The sequence below is a fragment of the Channa argus genome, chromosome 9 (assembly GCF_033026475.1).
Source record: "Channa argus isolate prfri chromosome 9, Channa argus male v1.0, whole genome shotgun sequence".
NCBI classification, from domain to species: Eukaryota; Metazoa; Chordata; class Actinopteri; order Anabantiformes; family Channidae; genus Channa; species Channa argus.
The window spans coordinates 16,126,708-16,150,865 of record NC_090205.1 but is presented as its reverse complement, the minus strand read 5'-3'; the positions used below and the strand labels follow the sequence as shown (position 1 = coordinate 16,150,865).

Here is a 24,158-nt window from a genome sequence, read left to right as displayed (position 1 = left end):
AAAGTATGATGATATTATTCCTAACAAAAGAATCATGTCATACAGAGTATATATCAGTCTGAAATGTGACTTCAAGTCACATTAAGTTCTAATTGTGGGACTGAGGGATCATACATGTTAGCTAGTGTCAGACCTAGTGGCAAAGTGCTGTTGAGCAATGGCTCAAAATTCTCGTCTTACACTTTAACTTCCCCATATGCCATCCGGTTATCTAATAAAACATTACAAAATAAAAGGCATGCATATAGACTTAGCTTTGTATGTCATTGATAGTATTGGATAGTTTCCCAGTTTTAGGCATTTTGTTGAATTACATACTACTTCTACTGCTACTGTATTCTAAAGTAATTTTTGTAGATTTGAGTTGATAGTCCGCAGTAGGTGTAACCATATAATTATCTCTATGCTTGTATAAGTGTATCTAAAGCACATGTGTTTGGAAGTGCTTCTAAGTAACAGCTGTTACTGATTTACCTTTTTGTCGAGTCTTTTTTTTTAAAACCACAGAGAGAGAGGGAGAGAGAGAGGGAGAGAGGAGGGATGGCACCATATGAAATCACTTGCATAGAGGCATTTTTTTGTGGCCAATAAACTTAAAAAAGTGTTAAAGTAATTGTAGTTCGTGGTTTACTTCCTAGTACTGTTGCACCAAAACATTGTTTTTGTAATCCAACATCATGCCATCATAAGACAAATTTCTTTATGCTCTCGGGAAAATGTCCATCAACTTCCACAATTTTTTTCAACTACTCTTTCAAAATTACGCCATCATTATAATTTTAATTGTGGGTTCTTCTGTCAAGACAAGTGCTCAAGCATTTATGAGGGACAGCCCTGGGGCCCTCACAGACTTTGAATGCCCGTTAGAGTCTGTGAATATTCACAGGCAGACATTGGTGTAAGACGTGACATGAGGAATTCCTCTTGTAACTATGCAATAGTTGGAAACAAATCTGTTTTGAATTCTCAGTCTTTGAGTCAGATACTGTATATCATACTTAATCTGTCACTGTCTTTACTGTGTACATGTAAAAGGCTAAATAGTAGCTTGTCTTGCAGTTTCTGAAGTATGTACCCCCCATGCTATCATAAGGTACAGATGGATATACTTTAGCTAAAGAGTCTAAAACTAAAAGTAAAGCTCCACTTCAGTATTGACAGCTGCAGATGACACCTTATATGCAAAGTAGGTTTTTGGGCTGAAGAAGCGCTCGATGCCCCGTGGCTTAAATTCTGACATACTAGGCAAGGTGGATCAGTGGGTTCAGGCATCTCATCTTGCTCTAATAGTAAAATAACCTCTTTTGTTGTGGCACCATGCGGATTTCATTTCTTTGGCCATCTGACTGACAAATCTTAGTATGAGGAAAATCTCTCCCACTAATTGCAGTAACTTCCTGTAGACTTTAAACACGGCGAGCTAATGTTTTACCCTTAATCAAATACCAGTTCTCCTGGGACACGAATATACAATTGAGTATAAGTAACAGTGACCCAGCTTTATTTATTTTTACTCCAGATGATCATTACTATTTGATTGCCATTGCAAATCAGTAATAGAGTAATAAAGTTGAATCAGCAGTAATAATAGAGGAGTGATTAATTGCAAGCATGATGAGGGGATTGTTTGTTTCTTTGTGTGCAATTAAATCTGCTTGTAGTTAATGATTTGATACAACAGGTGGTTGTTGGTGTGGTGTATTAGCCAAGCAGGGTGGGTGACATTTAATCGAAGAGAATGTGTAATGTCTTGTCCTATTCCAACGTTTTAGTTTCAGGTTTAGTCAAATCCAGGGCCTGGGGAAAAAACACTAAATTTAGAGCAACTAATACTTCTTAAACATGCCTTGACACTTCTAGCAACACTGTTGGGATACAAACACACAGAGACACAGGTTTATCTACTGCCACTGCTGAGCCAGCATGTAGCCCTGTGTCTAGATTTGATCGTCAGTCCTATTAGAAACGATGAAGGACGAATGGCCTCAAGAAGCAAACCAGTCTTTCCAAAATGCCAGTACTTTTCCATGCCTGCCCAAAAGATAGATCAGAATTGTAATGCTTTTTATTTTCATGGCTCCTTTCCTGCTCTTCTGAAAGCTAGAACATTTCCCACTAGGTAAAATTTGCCTTGTAGAAGAGTCCAGTAAACTTACTACCTTTCTTTAAGGAACCCAAGAACCTTTTTAGGTTGGCTTAACTGCATTTCAAGTGCAAGAACCACTTTCTAGATGTTCTTCTTGGTAACAGTTCAGGAACATGAAACACTTGGGATAAACCAGTGGACTAGTTGCATAAGAATTTTCTGTTGTTTTTGATTTCTCTTCTACTCAGGTTAGTGTGAACAACAACCTGTGTTTACTATGGCTGACTGTACTGTCCTCCAACGCAACTCCCAACACTTCCTCCTTAAAGGATTTGACAGCTAACCTATTGTTCATGGACCCCTTGAAATCAAAGTCCGGGCTGCATCTATTTCCTGCACTGAGGGGATGGACAACAAATAAATAGTTAATTAGTGAGTCCACAGAAACATTTTAAAATGTCAGATCACTTCTAGGTAGTGTTTAACAAACTTCCTTGAAGGTTGAAGGTAATAATGAGAATTTGTATGTTGCTATGACACCGGTGTGGAAGCCTGTGAGGGACGAATCGTGTACAAATAGGTGAAGAAGACGGTTGGCAGGGTGTTTTTTTAAATGGAAATAGATAAACACAGGGTGGAAATGGCAAGCAAAGAGACAGTGGAGTAGTGGTGACGTTGAAATGAGCTTAACAGCACTTGCTCCATTGTCTGCCACCTTTTAGAGGACAAAGCAGTTTCTAACTCACCAAAAACAAAATGTATGTGAAATGCTTCCACGCCAGAGGCAATTCGGACAAACAATCCTATTTCCGCTGTAAATATAACAGTCTTCTCAGATGACTTTGTTATGGCAAGATGGCCCCATTAATCACATGGCATGCCAGGTAAGGATCTTTTCTTTCACAACCTGTATGGATTTGAACTCTATCAAGTCAGGGATGACCTGGAAAACATATATCTTGATAACCTAAGGCACCTTATCTACCACCGTGGCTTCAGATTTCTCTTCTCTGAAAGGAAAGCATCCGCATACCTCCATAGACTGGAGTCCTTTTTGTTGTTAATTTGAACTGTTCGAAGGAAACGGAGAATGTGAAAATGCCAGAAAGGGAGAGCAACACTTAATGTCACATGTTCCTGCCCAAACACTTCAAATGCTTTAGGTATTTTTAAGCCAGTTGAAGCCTTTTGTTGGCTAGGCTGTTGGTCTCTTCATATAAAAGAAGAAGCAGTAAAATGCACACCATCGTTTGCTGTTTCTTTGTGCAAAATTGAATATTGTGAGTGTATTCTGTCTTTTAAGCAAGTTTGTGTCCTCATAGACCTCTGAGCCACTGTGGGACTTAGATTTCTCTGTTGTAATATCAAGAGGCCCCTTCTAAGAGGCCACTCTGTGAGGCTCAGATCCAAAAAAAGCTTAAATGCTATGGAATGGACTTGACTTTGAGGGCTTTGAGGAATCGTGATGCCCACATTGCGCATACCTTGCAGTCCATGACTGTTCTTTAAAGAGATTCTCAGTTATTCATGTTTTTATCATGTGACCCAAACTTCAATTTTATTATCCCTTTTTTTTTTTTTTACATTCCTCACTCCAATGTCCTACAGGCAACATCAACACATATTGATCCTAGCATTTGTTTTAAATTTATACAGTAAAGTTATTGAGTAAACTCAGACCAAAGGGTTATGCAGCACTTGACCACTTTATGTTGCGGTGTTAGTGTTATGCCCTTACTTCTGAACATTTTGAGTGTCTGGAGTAGTTATCCACTGTTATCCTTTGTAGCAGTGGTTCAGCTTCTTTCATGTAATTTTCAGAGCTTGGTGGGTAATAGAAATATAGCCCAGGATAAGAAGTGATGAACTGTAATGCTGAGGATGACTGAAGAGGTGGTACCCTTTTGTCAGTGTGAACTGACCGGTGACTGTAATGAAGGAGGGTGGATGGAAGGAATTTGTCATGTTGGCTTTTTGAGTTTTAGGAGGGCGTTTCTCATTTCCTCTCAGTTAACCTGTGTGATGTTTATTGTTACTGTGGAGATGAGCAACTAGCTCCCACACAGCAGTCGGCAGTTATCTTTATCATACTAAAGGCTACTGCTTTTTACCCTGCCACCATGTGCTCTGTTATCTTGGGTAGAAAAACAATAGACCTTATTCAGGACTTGATATATAATATACCTCTGGAAGATCAGTTCTGTAGTTGATTTATCTGTCAGGCCACAATTTTATATTGTGAAGTGGAAGATCTGGCTCAAGGATCATACCACAGTCATCACAATCCACTATCGGAATTCTGATCTTTCTCGTCACGTTTGCAATAAGAGCCTAGCCAGACTGGAGCCAGTCATTTGTCCAATCATGGACAATGATGACTATAAATGTTTTTTTTTGAAAGTCCTTACTTAAAATGTTTGTCTTAGCACTTAAATACAAGAATTTACAAGACAAGTGTTTTGAAACCTGAAGTGAATTCGAGCAAGATTGTAGAATTTCCCTGGGTATTATAGATAAAAAAAAAAAAAAACAAAATCAAGAAAATATGTGCTATCTTGAAACTACATTGATGATCTTGTTTTAAAGTTTGAGTTGGTGGAATAAAAGCCCATAGAAAGTTTTTTTTTTTTCGACCAGAGATGGCTGACTTGAGATACAGAAGTTCATTGGGGATTTGCTCTATACACCTCCACCCATACCTGATTCAGCGCAGGCGCTCCTTCACAGTGTTTCATCTGATGCCATCAAGCATGAAAAAGCACAGATCGATAGCCTCTCTCACACAGCAGTAAGAGGACCTAGATATTTAAAGCCTTGGTTCTTGGGTTGAGGACTCAGTGCAAGGTTTGTGTGTTTTGTTTGCAGAGAGCATGCCCTTATTTGGTTGAAACCAATCTTTGATTGCTCTGGTGCTATTAATACAGGATGGAAAACTCCAGTAGCCTATATTTTGTTGATGGGGTTAGAAAGCAGCAATCCCACACAGTTACTGCTGTTTTGTTTGGTTTTAGTATGTTTCAACTCATGCTTAATTACATAAGTCTATAAATAATTCCAAAGTAAGCAAGCACCTTCATTCTAGAGCTTGAGCTGATTCTTATAGGATTCAAAATGCATACATGCTTGGAAATGTCCTTGAAAAGCAATTGCATACACCCAAGTTTAGCCACGAGGCATCAATTCTGTGTGGAATTTAGGGCATTTGACAGTGTTTTCCTGCATAACAAGATAGCAAAACTTGTCCTTTTCTGTTTAAATATTAGAGCATTCTTTCCATACACCCCTCCACAGATGAACCGTGGGACTGGGAGTCCTGTGGGAAAACCTTCATGCTGGTGCCAGCTAAGCACTCAGAAATGCGGATATACGTTGTTTTGCTTTGTTCTGATTGTTTTACCAGTGTATGTTAGTGTTTAAAGTGTTTTATTTACAGGTGAAAAAAGGAAATTGCTTCTCTTTTGTACTATGAAATACCGGAAATAGACCTAGACCTGTAGCTGCATAATAGTTTTTCTATGACAGTGAATGTTTTTCTGTCTTGTCATGATTGCAAGTGACTCCTTTTTTTTGTTTGTTTTGTTTTTTTTTTACCTCTCATTTTTTCCAGGGGCACTACAGTGAAGATTCCAGGAATCTGGCCATGTTTAAGGCAGTGCTGAAGAAGAGAGATGGAGGCAAGGGAAGCAAGAGGGATTCAGGTATGTGGATAGTCAGTACACAGAAACACATATACAAACACTTGTGCTTATCTTATTTTGTTTGGTAACATGATTTATTCCACTACTGTTGACTTTGGAAACTTTATAAAGGTGTGTTTTGTGGAAATTTTTCCATATTATCCTAAATTTTTAAAATTTGTTTTGAGCTTAAGTAAAGAAGGTTTAAGAAGGTTAAAAAAGGAATACACGCTGGGGTAAGCAGTGAAAAATAATAATTATGCACACTTTTTATTCTTTATCCTGCTTAAATACCTCCAGTGCTTTCTTTTACATGGTTGTAAGCACTTTCATCATAACTAAAATGGAGTTTTAGTATCGCCGTTGGCCCACTGCGTTTAGGCATAAAACCAGGGCTCATAATACAAAATGAAAGTGTAAGACTGGTGTGCAGAGAATTACAAATCTGTAGACTCAGGCTCTGTACACTCCTATGGACACAGTTCAGCACCACCCTACTGAATCTTTCATTTACCCAGAATTCATAGAACGATTGTCACATCTGTGTCTCTCAGTTCAGAGTTGCGTAACTTCCATCTCTTTTATTCAATTGTTACTGTAGAGACAACCTGACTACGATGTCATAACAGATGTTTTCTTTTCCTTTGAAATCTGTAGCATTTTCCGACATGACTACACATGACTCACTCAGCAATAGATTGTTGACTATTCTCTTGTTCATACTCTGCCCCTCTTCAATGAACTGTCTAGTGATTGACCATTTGTGCTTATACTGCATCTACCACCCTAGACTTGCTTTACCACATCAGAACTGGTTTTAACAGATACAAACAGGTACAAACAGTGTCTGTGTACATTGGATATATTTCTCATAGCTCTGCTCTCTTTGCCTCAGTCTGAAAAAAAATGTTTCACTCAACATTTAGAGCTAAAATTAAAGGGTAAAGAGTCTGGCTTGCTTTACACATTAGTCACCTGCAGTGCTTTCTAGTTGAGTAAGTAACGATAACTTTGTATTCTATTGTTTTCCACCGTGTTGCTACAACCTGCCATGTGTGCATGAATCACACTGATATCACTGCTTCCTTGTTATCCAGACATGCACACCCCCACACGCACACATGTATACACAGTAGGTTGCATGTACTTAAATGCTGGGAGCAGCAAAGTTTTATGACTGGATACAGCTTCTTTCCCCCAGTTGGACCTCATCCATCAAACCAAAGCAGCTCTGCCTCCTTCTTTCATGCCGGCACAATAAAATCAGGCCACTCCTCTCTGTTGTTTAAGGCTCTTAAGATAGAAGAGAGGTCAAAGTGGTACAATAGATAGCATTGATCACTTGTTCATCTGGCATGGTGAAGATACCTCTGCTACATATCTTTATATTTTGAGGCTCTGATAGTGTTTTTTAAAAGATCAATGTAATGTGGATAACTTCTTGTAAAATTGTTGGCACCTGTAAAAGTTATTTCTTTTATTATACTTAATTATTGTTGAATGATATTGATTAAGATATTCACAAGCTGTGGAACATTGTACCTGCAGATTCGTACCTACATTTGTACCTGTACATTTACACATACCCTAATGGGGTTAATCAGATCTGTGTTAATCAAATTGCACATGTTGCAAGATACTCGATGGTCTCTGAGAAAAGACCTCACCTTAACGCATGTAAAATATTAACTGCACCATCTGTACTGCTCGAATGAAGATTCTATTTTGATCTCAGAACGTTTGGGAACGAAACTTGTGTTAAAATTAAATGTCTGGTGCAGTGGGATTTTGTCATTCACTATTTTGAGGTTTTCTTTTTTCCTTGAAATTTAAATGAAATTTAACTAGTAGAAGATTTATTTAGTTTGGCTGAAACAGGATCTGTCTTAATGTTTAAATATGGTCTGAACTGGGATGTTTACAGTTGGTAGTTGGTTGTTTCAAAGTGTGTTTGGTACACAGTGTTTTGCAGATCAATGAAAGTTGTGTTTACAAGGTGCACTGAGCATTTTGCCTTCACACAGAGTCAGACTGTTCGGACTGCCCTTACTTCAGATGGATCCACAGGACAAAATTCCTGTTAAGTCTGCTTAGAAACATATCATGGAAATCAGTGGGAGGAAAGACTTCAATAATGTTATATTTGTAAGATAGCTCAGCATATGTTGCTCATGACATGGTGGCTATGGACTGGATGCAACTTTAAAGCAGTCAAGGAAACTTGGCCCTCATGCCAGATACCGCTACAGTCATTAGCTCTCCTTTGGGATCTCCCCATTGCCAACACCACAAAACTCACAGTTTGCTAATTTAGTCTCTCCATCTTGTGCTCCTCCTAGACCATTCCTCCTCCTTCTTCCTCTCCTTGCTGCCTCTTCTAGACAAACTCTGCAAGGGATCTGTTTAGATTTGGCCATTTTCATCCCTTTTAAGTGTGGTTTTTTTTATGGTTTGCCGTTCTGTAAGTAGAATACAAGTTTGCTTTGGCCTGTTGCCTTTTATGTGAGCATTTTCTGCAAGGTTACATTGTGAGTAGGTCTCACTATATAGTTGGGGCCTCAAGGCACAAACAGATGATTATATTGTAAAAAAATCAAGCTGTGTTTTAATTGGTGTTCTCTTTGAGGTTACAGGCTTTGACAATATACTGCACCATTCATTCAACATTCACCTATGACCTAGGCATTCATAACAGTGTCTGGTTTGCTGCAAACAAAATTGGTAAATCTGAGGTCTACGTTGGGCTAACTGGTGATTCAGGCAGGCCGACTAATCACAGTTTACCTTGTACATAATAAAGTCAAATGTAATCAGGTGGTTCATTTTACCAGCCTATTAAATTAAATATTGATAATCTAAATCTAATGGGAGGTAATGCAAAATAAATTTAATAGAATCCCAAGTAATTAGTGCCTTCTAAGTGTTAGGCTGCATTCTACTGTGTTGATTGATTTATTGAATTATTTTCCCCAAGCCATCTCACATCCCTTTGGTGGACACTTACAGACATCAAGAATTTAAATGTTCTTTTTGGCAAACTGACCTGTTGTATGTCCTTTTTGTCTTCATAGAGCACTCGTTGCCTTAATCTGGTCCTTATTCAGTTCATGATGTGACCCAGAGAATCAGCATTTTAACTCAACTTTAATTGCTGTGTGTAACTGTGTGGGCTAGGTAATATATCTGAAGCTGCTCCAACTTGGGTTTCCTTCGCAGTTAGCTTGACTGCTTGAGGCAGCTGCTATACAGTTGTTTGTCTGTTGTGGGTGGCTTGGTGTTAATCAGAATAGCATGCATTGCAATGCACTCTTTGAGGCAGATAACAGTTTCAGCGGTTTATTCATTCAACCCCCAGCAGCACACATACACAGGCCATGTACACACAAACCGATAAGCAGCCACTACCAGTTGGTTAGGGCTTTTCTCAGTTTGGAGAGAAAAGCCACTCATGCACCTGGGTAGATGGCGATAGTAGCCCTGTTGATCTAAAGTTCAGGCACAGTAAAGGTGGATCAACCCAGCTGTCCTGTTTTTTATTTCCAATTTCCCAGGTGTATATTTACTAGAACAATGTACTTCAAAGCATGATATCAGAAATTACATACACAGTTATTCAGATTTGTCAGGAGTTAAACATTAGTAAGTTTAACCACTAAAACATGAAGAATTAGAAAAAGTTAGATACAATTTCTTATAGCCTTTTTTAGTTAAACTGGATTTGCACAGTAAAATGTGGTGTTTTTGGTTCTTTTCAAATGCAGCTTGTCTTGCAGCTGAAAAGTGAACATATGGCACATTGCTTTTGTCATCACCAAGGTCTCCCACAGCAGGGTCTGGTTTTTGCTCTTCAGACGAGAAAACATGTCAGGCGATAAAAGCAGAACATGCAGAAAATGATGTGATAGTGATGGTGTTATTCTAAGTAGTCTTCTAAATGTATTTGCTGATTATGATTTACATTTAGACATCCTAAGAGTAAAAGGGAAAGATGAAGCAAATATTCACAAATATAAGACCCATGAACAAATAGGGATGTGTGTGAGTGAGCAAGAGAGAGTAAGACCATTAGGCACTCTGTTGCCTCAGCTGTGGTGGTGACTGGTACATGCCGTCTCTGCAGTTTCTCTGAGTTTATTGGGTGTTTTGACAAGAAACAGTGATTTGTTGCTAAGGGTCAGGCAACAGCAAAGTGGTTACACTTACAGGATTTTGTTGTTTATAGGATTTCAGATGGTTCTTGAAATTGGCAGTACCACAGCGATGAAAGTGTTGGTAGGTTTAGCCTTCATGCAGAATTTCCTGTGGGGATTGAACTCAGTAGCCCTGCAAGAAATACTTCCTGCGTGAAACTTATGATCCCCAATTTCTGTTAAGAATATCAGCAAAGTGTTGATAAAGCTAATGATGTTTTGATGCCGGTGGTCCTGCAGTTGAATTCTAGTTGATTGCAGTTTAGTTAGGCTAAACAAATCAGCTAACATTTCAGAGCTTGTCTCCCTGATTTCTCTAACCTCTATTCTGTTTTTTTTTTATATTTTACAATGCTTCTCTCTAGTAATATAGTTAAATACAAGAGCAGACATTGCAGAGATTTCTCCCCTGTTTTCTGCATTATTATTATTCTTTTAGTCGCCCTCAGGAGTTTAACATGAGCAATTTTACTGTTATGGGAAGTCTTCCCTCTATAAACAATAACCACAGGTGGTTTAGCAGTTGTGTCCAAAAAAAGAATGAGCTTTTGATTGACAGTTGTTTGTCCAAATATAATGAGGTTTTTTTTTTATTGGTTACTGGATAATTCTAAAATTCCATCCAATAAGTTCTGTCTCATGTAACACATACTCAATAGAAACTCTAGCTTTTAACAGTTAGTTTTACGGTATTTGATATTTGATTTTTTATTTTTTTTCCTGGATAGTTGCAATTTCAAATCATAAGCACTAAACCAAGTTCAGGGTCACAGTAAATTATTCCACTCACATATATATGGTGGTCAGACATTAATAAACAGTACTATGTACAGACTCTCCCCACAGGTTTCAGTGTCAAACATCCTGTATAAGCCTGGTTCTTCTCTGAACAGCTGGGTGGCGGCCTCTTCTCCAGCCATATCTACCGCAGCCATTTTAAGTCACGCTCTCTCCTTTTCCTGTGGCTAAGGAAACTGAAAAAAAAAAATCCCCTCACAGTGCTTTTTATTCTTAGGTGGAAGTTTTTACATTTGCTTTTATTAGAAAAACCAAGGCAAGACAAGTGTGTGCTCCAGGTAAATTAGGGATGCATGATAGTTATGGTTTAGATCTGCTGGATGAAGCTTTCTGATGGTAGAGGAAGAAGAGTCAGCACTTGGTCAACTGTTGTTGTATTTTTAGTACCTTGCTAAAGCACAGAGACTAAAATCTAGTACCTAAAAGCGACAAAAAGTTCCTCTTCTTTTAAAAGCTGTTGATGTTTAATTGAGACAGACAAACAAGATGCACACACTCAATCACAGGATGTCTTGACCACAGATTATATACAGTATGCGACCTGTACAGGAAGGAGAACAGTCACAGAGAGGCAGGCAACCTCAAGATACAACATCAACATACTTTTATTAACCATAATAACTAGTGTTCAGCTCTGAACCACTGGCTCCAATATCATCAGCTCACAGATTTACTTTTACTTTATACTGAAAACCACTCATGAAGCTATGGCTATTTGCCACTTGAAATTTTGAGATTAAATATTCTGTGAAAAAAGTTTTTAAGATACCTCTACATAGGGTTACATCGTGAAATATCTTTTTGGCCCCATTCATGTTTGTCTAGATTTTCATGTTCAGACAGTTGTGGTAGGATTCAAAATGGTGGAGAGAAGAATGCACCTGATTTATAAAAGAGTCCATTGAGTGTACAGACCTGCACGGCTATCAAAGCACTTTGCAGCCAGCAGGCAACGATTAGCAGGGCGTAGCTCAAACCACATCTTTTTCACACACTCACGCACGCGCGCGCGCACACACACACACACACACACACACACACAGACATACACACAAACCTCAGGTGTATCCACATCAGACACTCCCTGTCTATCCTTCTGAAAATAAGGGCTTTCGGGGAAAGCAGTGAACCTGGTCAGCCACTCTTGCTGTTTTGATTTTTTGCATTGACATCATCACATCACATTATACATTGGTGAAATCTAATGGGATAATTGCTCTGAATTATCTGAATTATATCATTTTACTTTATTCATGATGTTCATAGTTGTATAGTTGCTATAAGAGAAAGGAATTATGTTACTCTGTGGCTGAAACTATTAATGTATTAGTTAAGGAACACACAATCATAAATTTCCTTTAAACCAACCCCCTATCGATGGGCAAATTGCTTCTTGTGCTACTTCAAAGAAGAGGGAAAATAGTTAACATACCAGGGTGTTTGTAGAGGGTCTTGGTGATGAGATGAGGTGGAAAGGGTGATAGTGGCTCTCATGACAGTTCATTGGCTGAGAGGTCAGCAAGCCACAAGTTTTTCTAATTACAGCATGACCTTCCTGTGTAGACACATTCCTTCTGTCTGATTTTCCATTTGGCTTTCATACCTAATAACATCCCTTCTCTCTTCTCTAAATGACAACTTAAAGTGTTGCCTTTTTTGCAGTTATATCATGTTCATTGCCACTCATCTATCGCAATCTCTCTATGGAGACACTAACCCGTAATGTCACAGTGTCTGACTCTCCGAAAAGTCTGAGTGTCTGTAAGGTCCCCAGATCAGGCTTGGGTTTTGAGGGTGCCTTTCTTTTTCCTCTGTCATACTTTGCTCTGTGCTTCTCTGTTCTGCACCCCTGAACACAGAGACTAGCAATTGTGCGTTTAGATGAATGTCTTTCCATCCATAGCTCAGGAGGGCTTGAGACTGGCTGAACTAATGACCTCAGCTCCTTTGTGCCTAGCCTCAAAGGATCAGTGCATAATGCTCATTGAGAGCAGTTTGTGCGGAGTGGTTTTACTTCATATTTACGTGACTGTTATTTCAAAGGTGGGTTAAGATCATTGTTTTTTTGAAAATCTGCTGGTGAAGTACAGTAGAGCCAAAAGTGATGTTGGCAGCATAGAAATTAACAAGAAGAGAGTCTATTTAGTATAATTTGGGATGATGTACCCAAGTCCATAATCAGTCATGGCAATAAATAAATCACCATATTATCACAAAACTCTGTTCTATCGATCCTCCCTTTGCATCATATTAGATGATTGTAATTGTCTTACTCACAGAGATGGTCCCAAGAAGGATTTGCTGGTCCATGTTTGCTCATGGGATTAGGTTTTTTAGGACGGTTGGATTGACGCCTTTGTGCTATATCCTCGTTCAGTTAATGTTACTGAACAAGCTGTTGTCCTGGAGTTAGTGATGTTCTCATGACCTCACCTGGCCCCAGCAGAAGCTCTGCCTAATGATCTGTGCTAATGGTTTTCCACATCTTTTGTTAAACCAAATCTCCATGGCAACATAAGACTCTAGACCGCATTGCACTTGTGCCTGTAAATAAATTCCACTTTAGTTTTATGAGCTGCTTCATCTAAAGTCAAACTTGGAAATGGAAGCTTTGAGAAATCAGAAAATGTGGGGGAACTAAAGTCATCTGACTTAATTTTCCACTTCCATGTCTTCTACCTTCAAGCACCGTGGCCCTGCTTTATTTGCAAAAGTTGAAATGACATCCATGGTATGGATGTGTGTGCTTTGTTTTTACCTGTAATTTGCTTGTACTGTATGAGCTACTTCCATGACTTGTAAAGGACAGTGTTTGTATGACCCTGTGAGACATTATGTTTTTTCTGTTAGGCGTGGTTGCTTTCATCCTTATGTATATAGATAAGTTGATAAGAGAAAGAAACATAAGAAAAACTTTGTATAACTACTGTTGTAATTCTTGAATTTTGATCACTCAATGAACTCTAATTATGAACAGTGTTGTGGATATGAGGTGGAAGTGATATTTTTCCTTCCATGTAGGAATAAAGACTGTGCCCCACTTCTCTGGCAGCGAGGAGGCCTCAGGAGAGACGTTCATACTGGGACCTCATGCACAGTACCGCTAGCATAAATGTCAATAACACTGCACCCAGGATTGTGAACAGTGGATCTGTCTCAATTTAAATTTAAAGCTCTGATGAATAAGGTCAAGCCCTCTTCCATTTACCATGGCAACTCGGTTCATTCAGATTGCCATGCATGGTAAAACATGAATGTTATGCAATTTGTATGTCATTGTCTTTTGTGTTGATTTGAAGTTTTTGTTTGGCGATTTAACTACCTTCAACACTCAAGAAACACATCAGTTAATCCTTTTTGTGACATAATTTCGAGATGGGAACTTGGCATTTCACAGTGAAATGATTTTACAGTCTCATTGTCATATCTCTTTTATCTACTTACACTTCACCTCTTTTATTGCTGTATTTCAGTGGTGGGAACAGGGTAATGCTCTTCCTGCATGTCATTGAACTTAGTAGTGACCTTGGGGCTGACTGTTGTCTGATCACACACAGCAGCTTTACAAAATCTACGTGTTTGCTAATATTGTGTGTTTTCGCTGTGCACTCTGTATAAACTTTTTTTGTTCAAGTAGTGCAGCAGCATTTGTAGCAAAATCCTAATGCATTATTCATTATTCTGTCTGATTAGTTGCAGGCATTCCCATTGTGTACCTGTAAAGATTTCTGAAATAAAAACACTGTATGGGTGTTCCCACACAGTGTTGGCAATTTATGAAGAGGAGTGGGAAATGTCATAGTGCTTGCCTAGTGCCACAACCCCACTGCCCACCCTCTCCTCCCTCTGAGTCTGTTTTCCCCTGGGGCCACTGGTGAAGGCATTCAAGAGCTCAGGCCACTGCAGTACTGCTCTTAAAGGGGGAAAGAGAGGAAGATGCAGTCCTTGTGTTTTGTATCTAAAAACATTCTGCATATTTGCCCTGCCTATAGCATTGTGAATTTGCAGCTAATTAATTTTTATTACCAAGTGCATATTAATTTGATTTGAGGGTTTCAGAACTCCAGGAACTGTTTGTTTCTGACAGGCTGAAACTAAAGACACTGTCAGAGTTGTTTTTTCCCCTTAGGGGGGTCACCAGCTTTGATTAGTAATACTTTAAAACTGGTAAGAGTTGGTCTGGGCAGTTTAAAAGTTAATATAATTTGACTGGGAGGGATGATGGTAGTTTACTAATATAAATAATTGTGATAATAATTGTGGTAATAAGTGATAAGAAAATTGGATGCTGCAAATAAGCAAGGTTGGTAGCAATTGGAAATACATTCATTGTATATTTGATTCTTCAAATATACAATTAATAAATCAGGGCAGAAATTAAAGAAGTGAAAACAAATTGTATTGCACTATAGAAAACAGTTTTAAACAGTTTTAAAATATATTACGTACATATTTCACGATTTACAGTCTTTTGTCAGGCTGTCTTATATGTCTTATACAGTATTTTGACTGTTCCTATGGCTACCACAAGCTGAAAGAGGTGTTCTGAAATTAGAATGCCTCATTGGAAAAGCAGAACGGTCTCATGGCTTTGCTTTAACAAATAATTCTTGTCTTAGTGAATTTTCAACTAGTCAGATTTGCATCTTATTAACATATTAGATCTGATTTGTCCTTCATCATTAAAGATGACTTGTACCAAAGACCCTCCCCCACTTTGTATGCCTTGTTGTCTGGCTCTTTCTTCTCTCTGTGGATTGCTGTGTGTTAACCATGACAGCTTTTGTGAGGCTGTCACCCTGGTCTCGGAAGTACACAGGGAATCTACATTGGCTCTCGGTCCAGTGGTAGAATTCCCACTTTAATGGTTTGTCCTATGGTCATCATGCTTTGTGTGTCGGCTGAAAGAATCTGCATTAATTATAGCCTTTTCTCTGTGGTCCATTAACTACTGAGAATCTAATACACACACAGAGAGAGAGAGACAGAGAGAGTGTGAGTGTGTGTGTGTGTGTGTGTGTGTGTGTGTGTGTGTGTGCATTGCATGTGTCAGCCGCATGCAGTTTGCACTGTAAATGGTGTTCTGTCAAACAAGGTGGTTTGGATTGAATATCACAGGCAGTAGACAAACTAACAGAAACACCACTGTTCTACTCCACTAATTCAGCTATTGTCTGTAGCATACATCATGATTTCTGAAACTTTCTGTGACATAGTTTTGCAGTTTGGTAGCTGATTCACTTGCACTTTGAAAAGAGTCTGCTTTTGTACCTTTAGTTGCTTCCCTAGAGTGTTTTGCCACTAGTCACTTAATAATTAGCCACACATTAATGTCACCTAATTCTCATGCCATCCATTAGCCTTGCCATGGCTTAAACACAAAATTATTTATTGTTTACATTTCTTTTAATAGACCCCCCCCTTTAAACCTTTCTATTCTGGTCTCCTGAGCTGCATCAGAGAGCTATCCTATATCAACTTTTAACTTGTGTGAATCACAAATTAACAAGCTACAAACTAAAAGTTGCATATTCTTGCAATTTTTGGATTTCACATGTATGTGTTGAATCACACATGTTTTAGTACAGAGATGCAAAAGGCCAAATTAGGAAAAATTATTCAAAACAAAAATGTATGACAAGAGATCCAGTCTAACTTTTTTTTACCATGACACTTTAATTTCAACATGAGTATGCTCTTATGGGTGAATGTGGCGCAGGAGGTAGAGTGGTCGTCCACCAATCCCACTGTTGTTGGTTCTATCCCTGGTCACATATTGAACTGTCCTTAATCAAGACCCTGAACCCCAACTTAGTTGCTCCCCGTGAGTGTTGGCCAGCAGCATAGCGGCTCCCCCATTGGTGTGTGATTGTGAGTGTGAAAGGTTGAATGAGAAGCATTAATGCTTTGAGTACCAATAAGTAGAAAAGCACTGTATAATTGCAAATCATTTACAATGAAAATAAGATTTTTGTGCAGTTTCATACTGAAGACGGCTTCATCAGCATGTAGCCAGTTAAAGGTTTATATTTCCTTTTATGGAGTTTTATTGCTAAGTTCAGATTTTCCATCTCTTATAACATTTCTGTATGTAATATAGTAGAGAGAGTGAGATATAAAACTGGTTGAAAATACATGTTTGCACAGAGATTGGATCACGTTGACCTGCTCAAAGAATGGATTTGTACTTTAATATTTTTTTCCTAAATCAATGTCTTAAAATAATATTGAAGCCTTTCAATGGTTTGGGCATGTCCTCGTGGGCTCTGGCCCTTCACTTTGATGAGGAGTAAAGAACATGCAAGGGACTGTAATCATTTTTACATCATCTTGGGGCAGCACTGTATAATTAGAAAGGGTTGATTTTCTTGACCACAGCAGGAGCAGAAATTGCAGGCCTTGCCCCAACCAGTTTAGGAAAGTAACTGAAATAGCACTGGCAAGTTTCTGTCCTTGTGTCCCTCTGTGTTATATAGTATCAGTCAGATGGCAGTGCAGTCACTGTAACACAGTGCAGCCTATTCACCAGAACTTGAATGACCAGCTTTTATGTGGCACTTCTTGTTTTCAGAACCAGCTACCAAAATTACAACTTTGTCATAATCTCTGTAGCATGAAGTAAGGCTGAAACCTGTATCAGCCCAATCTGCTGTGATTGCAGCAAGTAAAAAGTCTGCGGGAATAATTTCTAGAATACCAAATGTATAGCATTTGTAAAACAGTTTTATCGTTGTACTGCATAGGGGGATCTGTTTTCCTTCCCACCACAGAATGACTAATATTTGTTCTGTTATGAAATGTTATGACATTCATACTAGTGGACAGCAACTGCTGCTCTCCACTAGTATGCCATTGGTTTGATAAGCTACCTTCATTATGTATGGATGCTATTAAATCTTTATTAATTAGTATTTTTGGCTATGTTAAGCAAACTGTAGAGAAATTACTGAAAATGTTAGGGGCGAGAGATGCAGAAAGGTTAATCTCTTAATCCCTAGCCCACCAGAGTGCCCCAGATTATCTATTTGTTCACGTCTGATTAATGCAGTAAGTACAAATTGTGTGGTAACAAGGTGGTATTAATGTAGCATCAACAAATGAAATAGACTCTTGTCACAAGGTTGGTATTGTTGGAATGTTCATCACAGAGAAAACTTGAGTTTGACTCCCAGCATTATATTTTCCATATCTGCATATCAGACCAACAATCAGACACACACGCCACCTTAAGGACCATTCCAAGTTCCTGTATCAATGCAGTACTTCCCACTCAGGTTGAGGTGATGACAGGTCCTGGCCTGGCTGAGTGGCGTTTTGGTCATTTACAGGTTTTCAAATGTCCGAGGGCATGCAGAGGTGTCATTGCAACCTTTCCGCTTCCTGTCTCTGGCATTCTCTGATGTTTAGGAGCCTTTTGAAACACAGGACAGCCTTGTGTCCCCTGTGGTGATGTGGAGACGTGGAGAAAATGGGTCTCTGTTTCTGATTACCCCAACAACCCAAAAACAATTGTGTCCCTTAGGAGAGAAACAGATGCTAACAGTAACTTGCCTCTTGCAGCCGATTCTTTCTTGATATCTACAAACTTCTGGCTGCAGACAGGCGTCAGTGCTAATCTTTTAAGGGGCTTCTCAAGCAGCAGTGTCCTGAAGACAGAACTAAAGCTAATTGTCATTACTGTGGTTGACCACATCTGCAGTCAGGATTTAGCTGAGCCTGCTGACAAAGGCCTGTGTTATTAGTTGGGTATTACATGTTCTCTTGAGGTTGATAATTCATACATTTTAATTTGTGGCTATGATGAGTGGGCAACTTTAATGCCATGGAATTACTGTGCTTTGCCTTTAGTCTGCTGCATGGCTACAATGCTGTAATAGTCTTTCCATGCAGGATGGGCAAAACCCGATTTTTCCATCTAGAGGTTGGATTCTACTTAATACTCAGCAAATGTGTGGCTAGGTAAACTAAGTTATAAAAGTTTAGTCAAAGTCACTTGTGTAGACTGTGGGAAACTATTTCTGTGAGAAGAATTAAATTGCTGTGTCTCAATGGGCGAGATATAAATAATGCGGGAAGTATTGTATCTATTCCAAAACTTGAATTTGGTAGCATTGTTTGAAATGTTGATACAATAAGGGAAATATTCTGATTTATATTTAAAGGCAGCCTGCTTAACTCTCATATGAATGTCCTGTGGGCTCCTTAACTAATCATGAAGCTCATGTTGCAAAACTGCTTTTGGTTTACTAGGCAAAAGTATTCCGGAGAAGTAAAAGTCATTTTCTTACGGGTGAGGTTTTGTCCTTCAAGTCATTGTAGCTATTAAGAAACCATTATTAACCAGGCTGTAACATGAATACAGCTTTGGCTCTTGGAATCCCCAGCTGCTCAGTGTTGATTAAACTACACTGGGCTTAGTTCATATTTGTTCTGCAGCTTTTAAGTTCTGAATTCTGAATACTACTTACTCACTTCTGAATACTTGTCCTAACATTTTCAGTCATTTCTCTTCAATACTTGTCACTTGTCCTACTTTGCTTGATTCTTGAAAACATAGTTTTCACCTTGTCATCATGTTTTTTTTCCAGATCAGCATTGATTATTTTTGATGAACACTTTCCTAAAACACCTGCTTGTGAGTGTTTATTTTTTTCCATGAAATATTTAACAAGAAACAGTCCGCTAGTGTGCTATGTGAATGACATGTTAGCTTAACTCAGCGGTCAATGACACAGCCTTATTTACTTGACTAACTGGATGTCCTTCTCACGTGCCCCAGTGGCATGAGAAATGCTCACTGGCCCATGACCCTGGGTTTAAGTACATATTATGTGGACCTATGTTTCCAGGATCCAGTGGAGCTCTTCTGCTTGTTTTCTCACCTTTACCCGTTCTCCTCTGATATCTCTTTCTGACTTAACAATCTGTTGTGTTTGGCTGACTCAATAACCAACACCAACAATTGTCTGTTAGGTGTTGTTTTAGTTGGGTGAACATCGGGGTCACTATTGTCCTCTTTACTGTATTTATCCAAAGTCAAGGTTTTTTACAGATTATGGTTTGTGTATTGAATTTAACAAAGTCAAAATGTAACTTCCATTAGGGAAATGTAGTAATGAGAAGTGAGCGTCTTTTTTTTTATGTAAATTGTCAGTTGGGAGATTCATCAATTGGAAATCCTTACGTCACTTTACCGGTTCTTGTTGTGATCGTTGACTTCCTAGGTGTCTGGAAAAAGTATTGAGGCAGGGGACTTTTGGGACTGATTGTTTCCTGCAGGCACATCCTGACAATGTTGTTTTCCCCTACTGAAACCAGCTTCAAAGGCCCACTGAATGTTGCTCTTCAAACAGTGGATCTATGGGAGGGGAATATATACAAAAAAATGTCAAAAACAAGTTCATCACAACACAAGGAATTTTCTTAGAGTGAAGCAATTTATCTAAAAACAGTCCAGCATATAATAGGTTATGAAATTGGATCATATATAGTGCTGATCAAGGTGCAGTACATGTTAGTACTTTGTGCTGTACTTTCCCCGGTTGGAACAGCTTATTACCTCAGGAGCCCTTTGGTGTCATCATGGAAATTTAAGGACACAGAGGTTCTTCTATACTTGAACACTTAAAATGAGAAGGTCAAAGATATTTCTACATACGTGTGATTTCTTTCTTTATTTTTTTGTGCGCTGTGGGAGGTCAGTGCATATAATAGGCAGCCAAGTAAACAGCAAAAATTAAAACAACTCTTCCAAGATACTTATATGTACAACAACCTTGTGGTTCTCCTCAGCAGGTGATGTTCACAATCACAGTGCCCAAAGACGATTCCCACCTGAGGGGAACCCACAGCATCAGGGTCATGGGAGCGGTCACTCTTACGTACATGATGATGCTTTCAGACTAAGCCTTGCCAAAGGAGTGTCCATGTCTCTGCCCTCATCACCTCTCCTGCCACGACAGTCCTACATGATGCCCTTACGCCCCACCAAGAGGTCACCAGGTACTGTTTGTACCTATATTTCAGCTTTTCTGTTTTCCTTTCCTGGTTCCTATTGTTACCGTATTGCCATTAGGCAAAATACTATTATTTCTGTTTTTTACCACGCACCACCATGAGTATCATTCAAGACAAACTAAATATGCTGCAAGCATTTAGGCTGTTCCAAATATTTTTGCAATTTTTAAGTCTGGGAGTTTCATTAACCACCTTTTTTGGGTACTTTTTGAGTCCCTCCAGGATTGCAAGGTCATGAAGAATTTATGTGGGATTACTTGAATTATTGTTTCAATAAAAAATGCATTCCTGAAATGTACATGACAGTTCCTCCTAGCTATAAAACGCTGTGGCTCCAGCTTACAATATAGCTCTTTTCAAATATGTCAATATAAATGATACAGGAAGCAAAAAGGTAAAATAAAAAAAAAGAGGTCTGGATCACAACAGTTATACTTTGAGCTCAGTTTTATTACAGTGATTTGTTTTTGTCACTTCGTTCTTGTTTTTGATCACCTTGCGTGTTTAGGTAGAGGTCTTTATGACTACACTGTGTGTTTACACGTTACTGGCCGGTAATGGGCATGTATTTACTCTGGAAATAATTGTCAGTCCTCCGAGGTGTCTTCTGTCCCCTGAGAACATGCTTGTCAGCAGCTGTGGACTGTTTCAGAGCCGGGGATACCTTTGTAGCTGACCCTCTTTCAACTGAGGTCTTTGTGTTCTGGAGACTTGGCAGAGAGGAGCGAAATCCTTAAGTGGTCAGTGTGTCTCTACTCACATGTGGCACTCATCTGTGGGTTATCCAGCCATTGTGTAGAGTGGTTAGAGCTGTTTACTGTAAAGATGAGTTGATAGAAACAGAATGGTATGGCATCCTTAGACAAACTTGTTGTTCAAACCATCTGTTTTTCCTTTTATGTATTTTACTGTTCAATTTTTAAGATTTTGGTTTTAAGTTGTTTTAAATTAGTTTTCAAATTTAGAGAGCTGTGTTCTAATATCAGCAACATATTAATATGACAACTATGTGTTTGTTTAAGTGATTTCCTTCTCAAACTTAAATTTCATCCACCTTTCAAGAGTTCCTTATCACGTATATTTGCCTTTGCAGGCCTGAGATTCTGTTACAGCAAATTGCAAATGTTCAGTGAAAACCAGATTACATATTTACTTATTATCTTCTTTATTTAAAAAAAGACAATATAGTTTATAACAGCCTAGTAGAGTTTAATTTTCTCAGCCTCACAGATTCAAGTTAACAAACAACAAATCTATTTAATCGTCTTAAGTGATGACTGCTTCATCCACCTCCTACCAAAGAGGCCGATAATGAAATGTACATTTACTGACATGAAGAAGGGACAGAAAGGCAGAGAGAGATTAAAAGAGAAAAGAGGCTTGGCTTGTGAAGGTGAAAAGGGCCCTGGGGACAAGTGATGGAGAACACTCATTAAAGGCATATTCTCTCGTGAGGTGCTCTGAGGGATTGAATGAGGGGAAAAAATGGACTGACAAGATACGATAATAAAGAGGACAACCAGGGATTGAAGGTTGGGGGATGGGGTGTGGGCTCTCTTCCACTGTTCTCACAGGTAGCTGTGAAAACCCGTCGGGGGGAGAGTTCACACCTCTAGTTAATAAACACATACTGCAGGAAATATCTCAGCTCTGCGACGAAAACAACATAGGTCATTCTTCATTTTCTCTTTCTCAGTCTTGCTGAGCTATAAAGGCGACATTGTGTTTAAACACAATTTATGACTCATGTTGTTGAAGTTATATATTTTCCTCTACTGAAAATGGACAAAATTGAGATGACTCTGTGACTTACTTTGTTTACATCTTCATAATCATAATAAGTACTTTTGAATTGTTACTGGAGTTCTGGGAACCATTTCATCACAGTTGTACGGTAAAATTCTTGCAAGTTTAGTCGAGCTGGCTGGCGCTATTAAAACGGGGCCAGTATGTACACTTTAACAACCATGCCACTATCATTTAAAAAGGGGAATGGTCTCAAGGGCGGTCTCAGGAGGTAGAGCGATTGTTCACCAGTCCCACAGTTATGGATCGATCACCGGCTCCTCTGGTCAGATGTTGAAGTGTCCTTGAGCAAGCCACTGAACCCAAAGTTAACTGCTCCCAGAAAGTCTTGGCCAGCTGCTTAGCAGCTCCCCCATCGGTATGTGAGTGTGTGTGACTGTGAGTGTGAATGGGTGAATGAGAAGCGCCATTAGGTAGAGGAGCACTTTATAAGTGCAGACCATTTATTCTAGGATCAACAATAAATGTGCTATTATAAAATTCTCTGACCACCCTCATTATATAAACATCATGGGTTTTTCAGTACTATAAAAACATTGCATCTCCAAAACAACAATTTTTTTTGTAAGCTGAGAAAACAGCCATGTTTGCAGCTTTGTGCTAGCAGTTTTTATTTAAGGCTTTAATTAAAGAGTTCTCATAACTCATAAGTTACAATTTAATCCTATTGTTTTAGTTATAAATTAAAAATAACTTTCTTTTTAAATAATCAAGATCTTTTAGTGTTGCAGTGCCAATAACATAACTTCATTTGGGTGAAACATCTCTAGCTTTTATTTTCAAACACTCACTATCACATACACTTTATGCATAATTTCACTCAGATTTATAATAAGTTCATGTATATAATAAATTTCAGAATCAAAGCTTTGAAATATTAAGAGTAAGTTTTAAACACATCAGCCCATGTTCATTCTCAACATGACTTGTTGCTAATTATTATTTACTGAAGTCAAACTGCCCTCATTTGTTTATACATTCAATACATCCATCAATGCATTCTTTCACACATCCATTTGTTCTCCTTCCCATCCAGCCATCAGCAGTGTCTTTGATGGGATGTGGTTTCACAGATTCACAGAAGAATGCATTTTGTAGCTTAGCTTAATTTCTGGGCACATTGGGTAATCTATCACAATTTAGAACGCCCCAACTTGGTGGTTGATTCCTTTCATAAAGAACTTCACAGGGGACAGCAAAGAAACATTGAGTTAATTAAGAGTGTGACGGATGCCTTAGCCACAAAGTCCAAGTAGCTTTGACTGCCACAGCTTTGATCAGCTAAAGCCCAAAGCTTAACCATGAAACACTGCATCCTGACATGTGTTGAACAGCACTTTGATTTTACAGTGTTAATAGTTTACAGGCCATGCTACATATTGCATGAATTGACCTATCTTTGTTCAAACCAGTGCAGGCCAAAGGTCGGGTATTGAAAAACTTGAGGACCCTCAGCCTAAAGTGGGCAGTTAATGGCACAATATTGTTATTTTCAGCTTCCTTTAAGATAATACTGATAGAACTTTTTCCCCCTGTGCTCCATATCATTCTCCCGGGTATCTCCACAGTGACCTCCACTGGTTG

At 38.8% G+C, this 24,158-nt stretch overlaps 1 protein-coding gene across 11 annotated transcripts in view; it reads left to right on the top strand.

The window, feature by feature from the left end:
- Window positions 1-24,158, top strand: part of tanc1b (tetratricopeptide repeat, ankyrin repeat and coiled-coil containing 1b) — an 84,732-nt gene that overhangs the window by 2,413 nt on the left and 58,161 nt on the right. For 7 of the 11 annotated variants that reach the window (XM_067517075.1, XM_067517070.1, XM_067517068.1 and 4 more), the window contains exons 2-3: window positions 5,694-5,784; window positions 20,544-20,753. In XM_067517075.1, the coding sequence (XP_067373176.1) occupies window positions 5,694-5,784; window positions 20,544-20,753 (301 nt within the window). Of the gene's footprint in view, window positions 1-5,693; window positions 5,785-20,543; window positions 20,754-24,158 lie in introns of those variants that run through there. The other 4 variants (XM_067517071.1, XM_067517073.1, XM_067517066.1 and 1 more) reach the window with 3 other exon arrangements.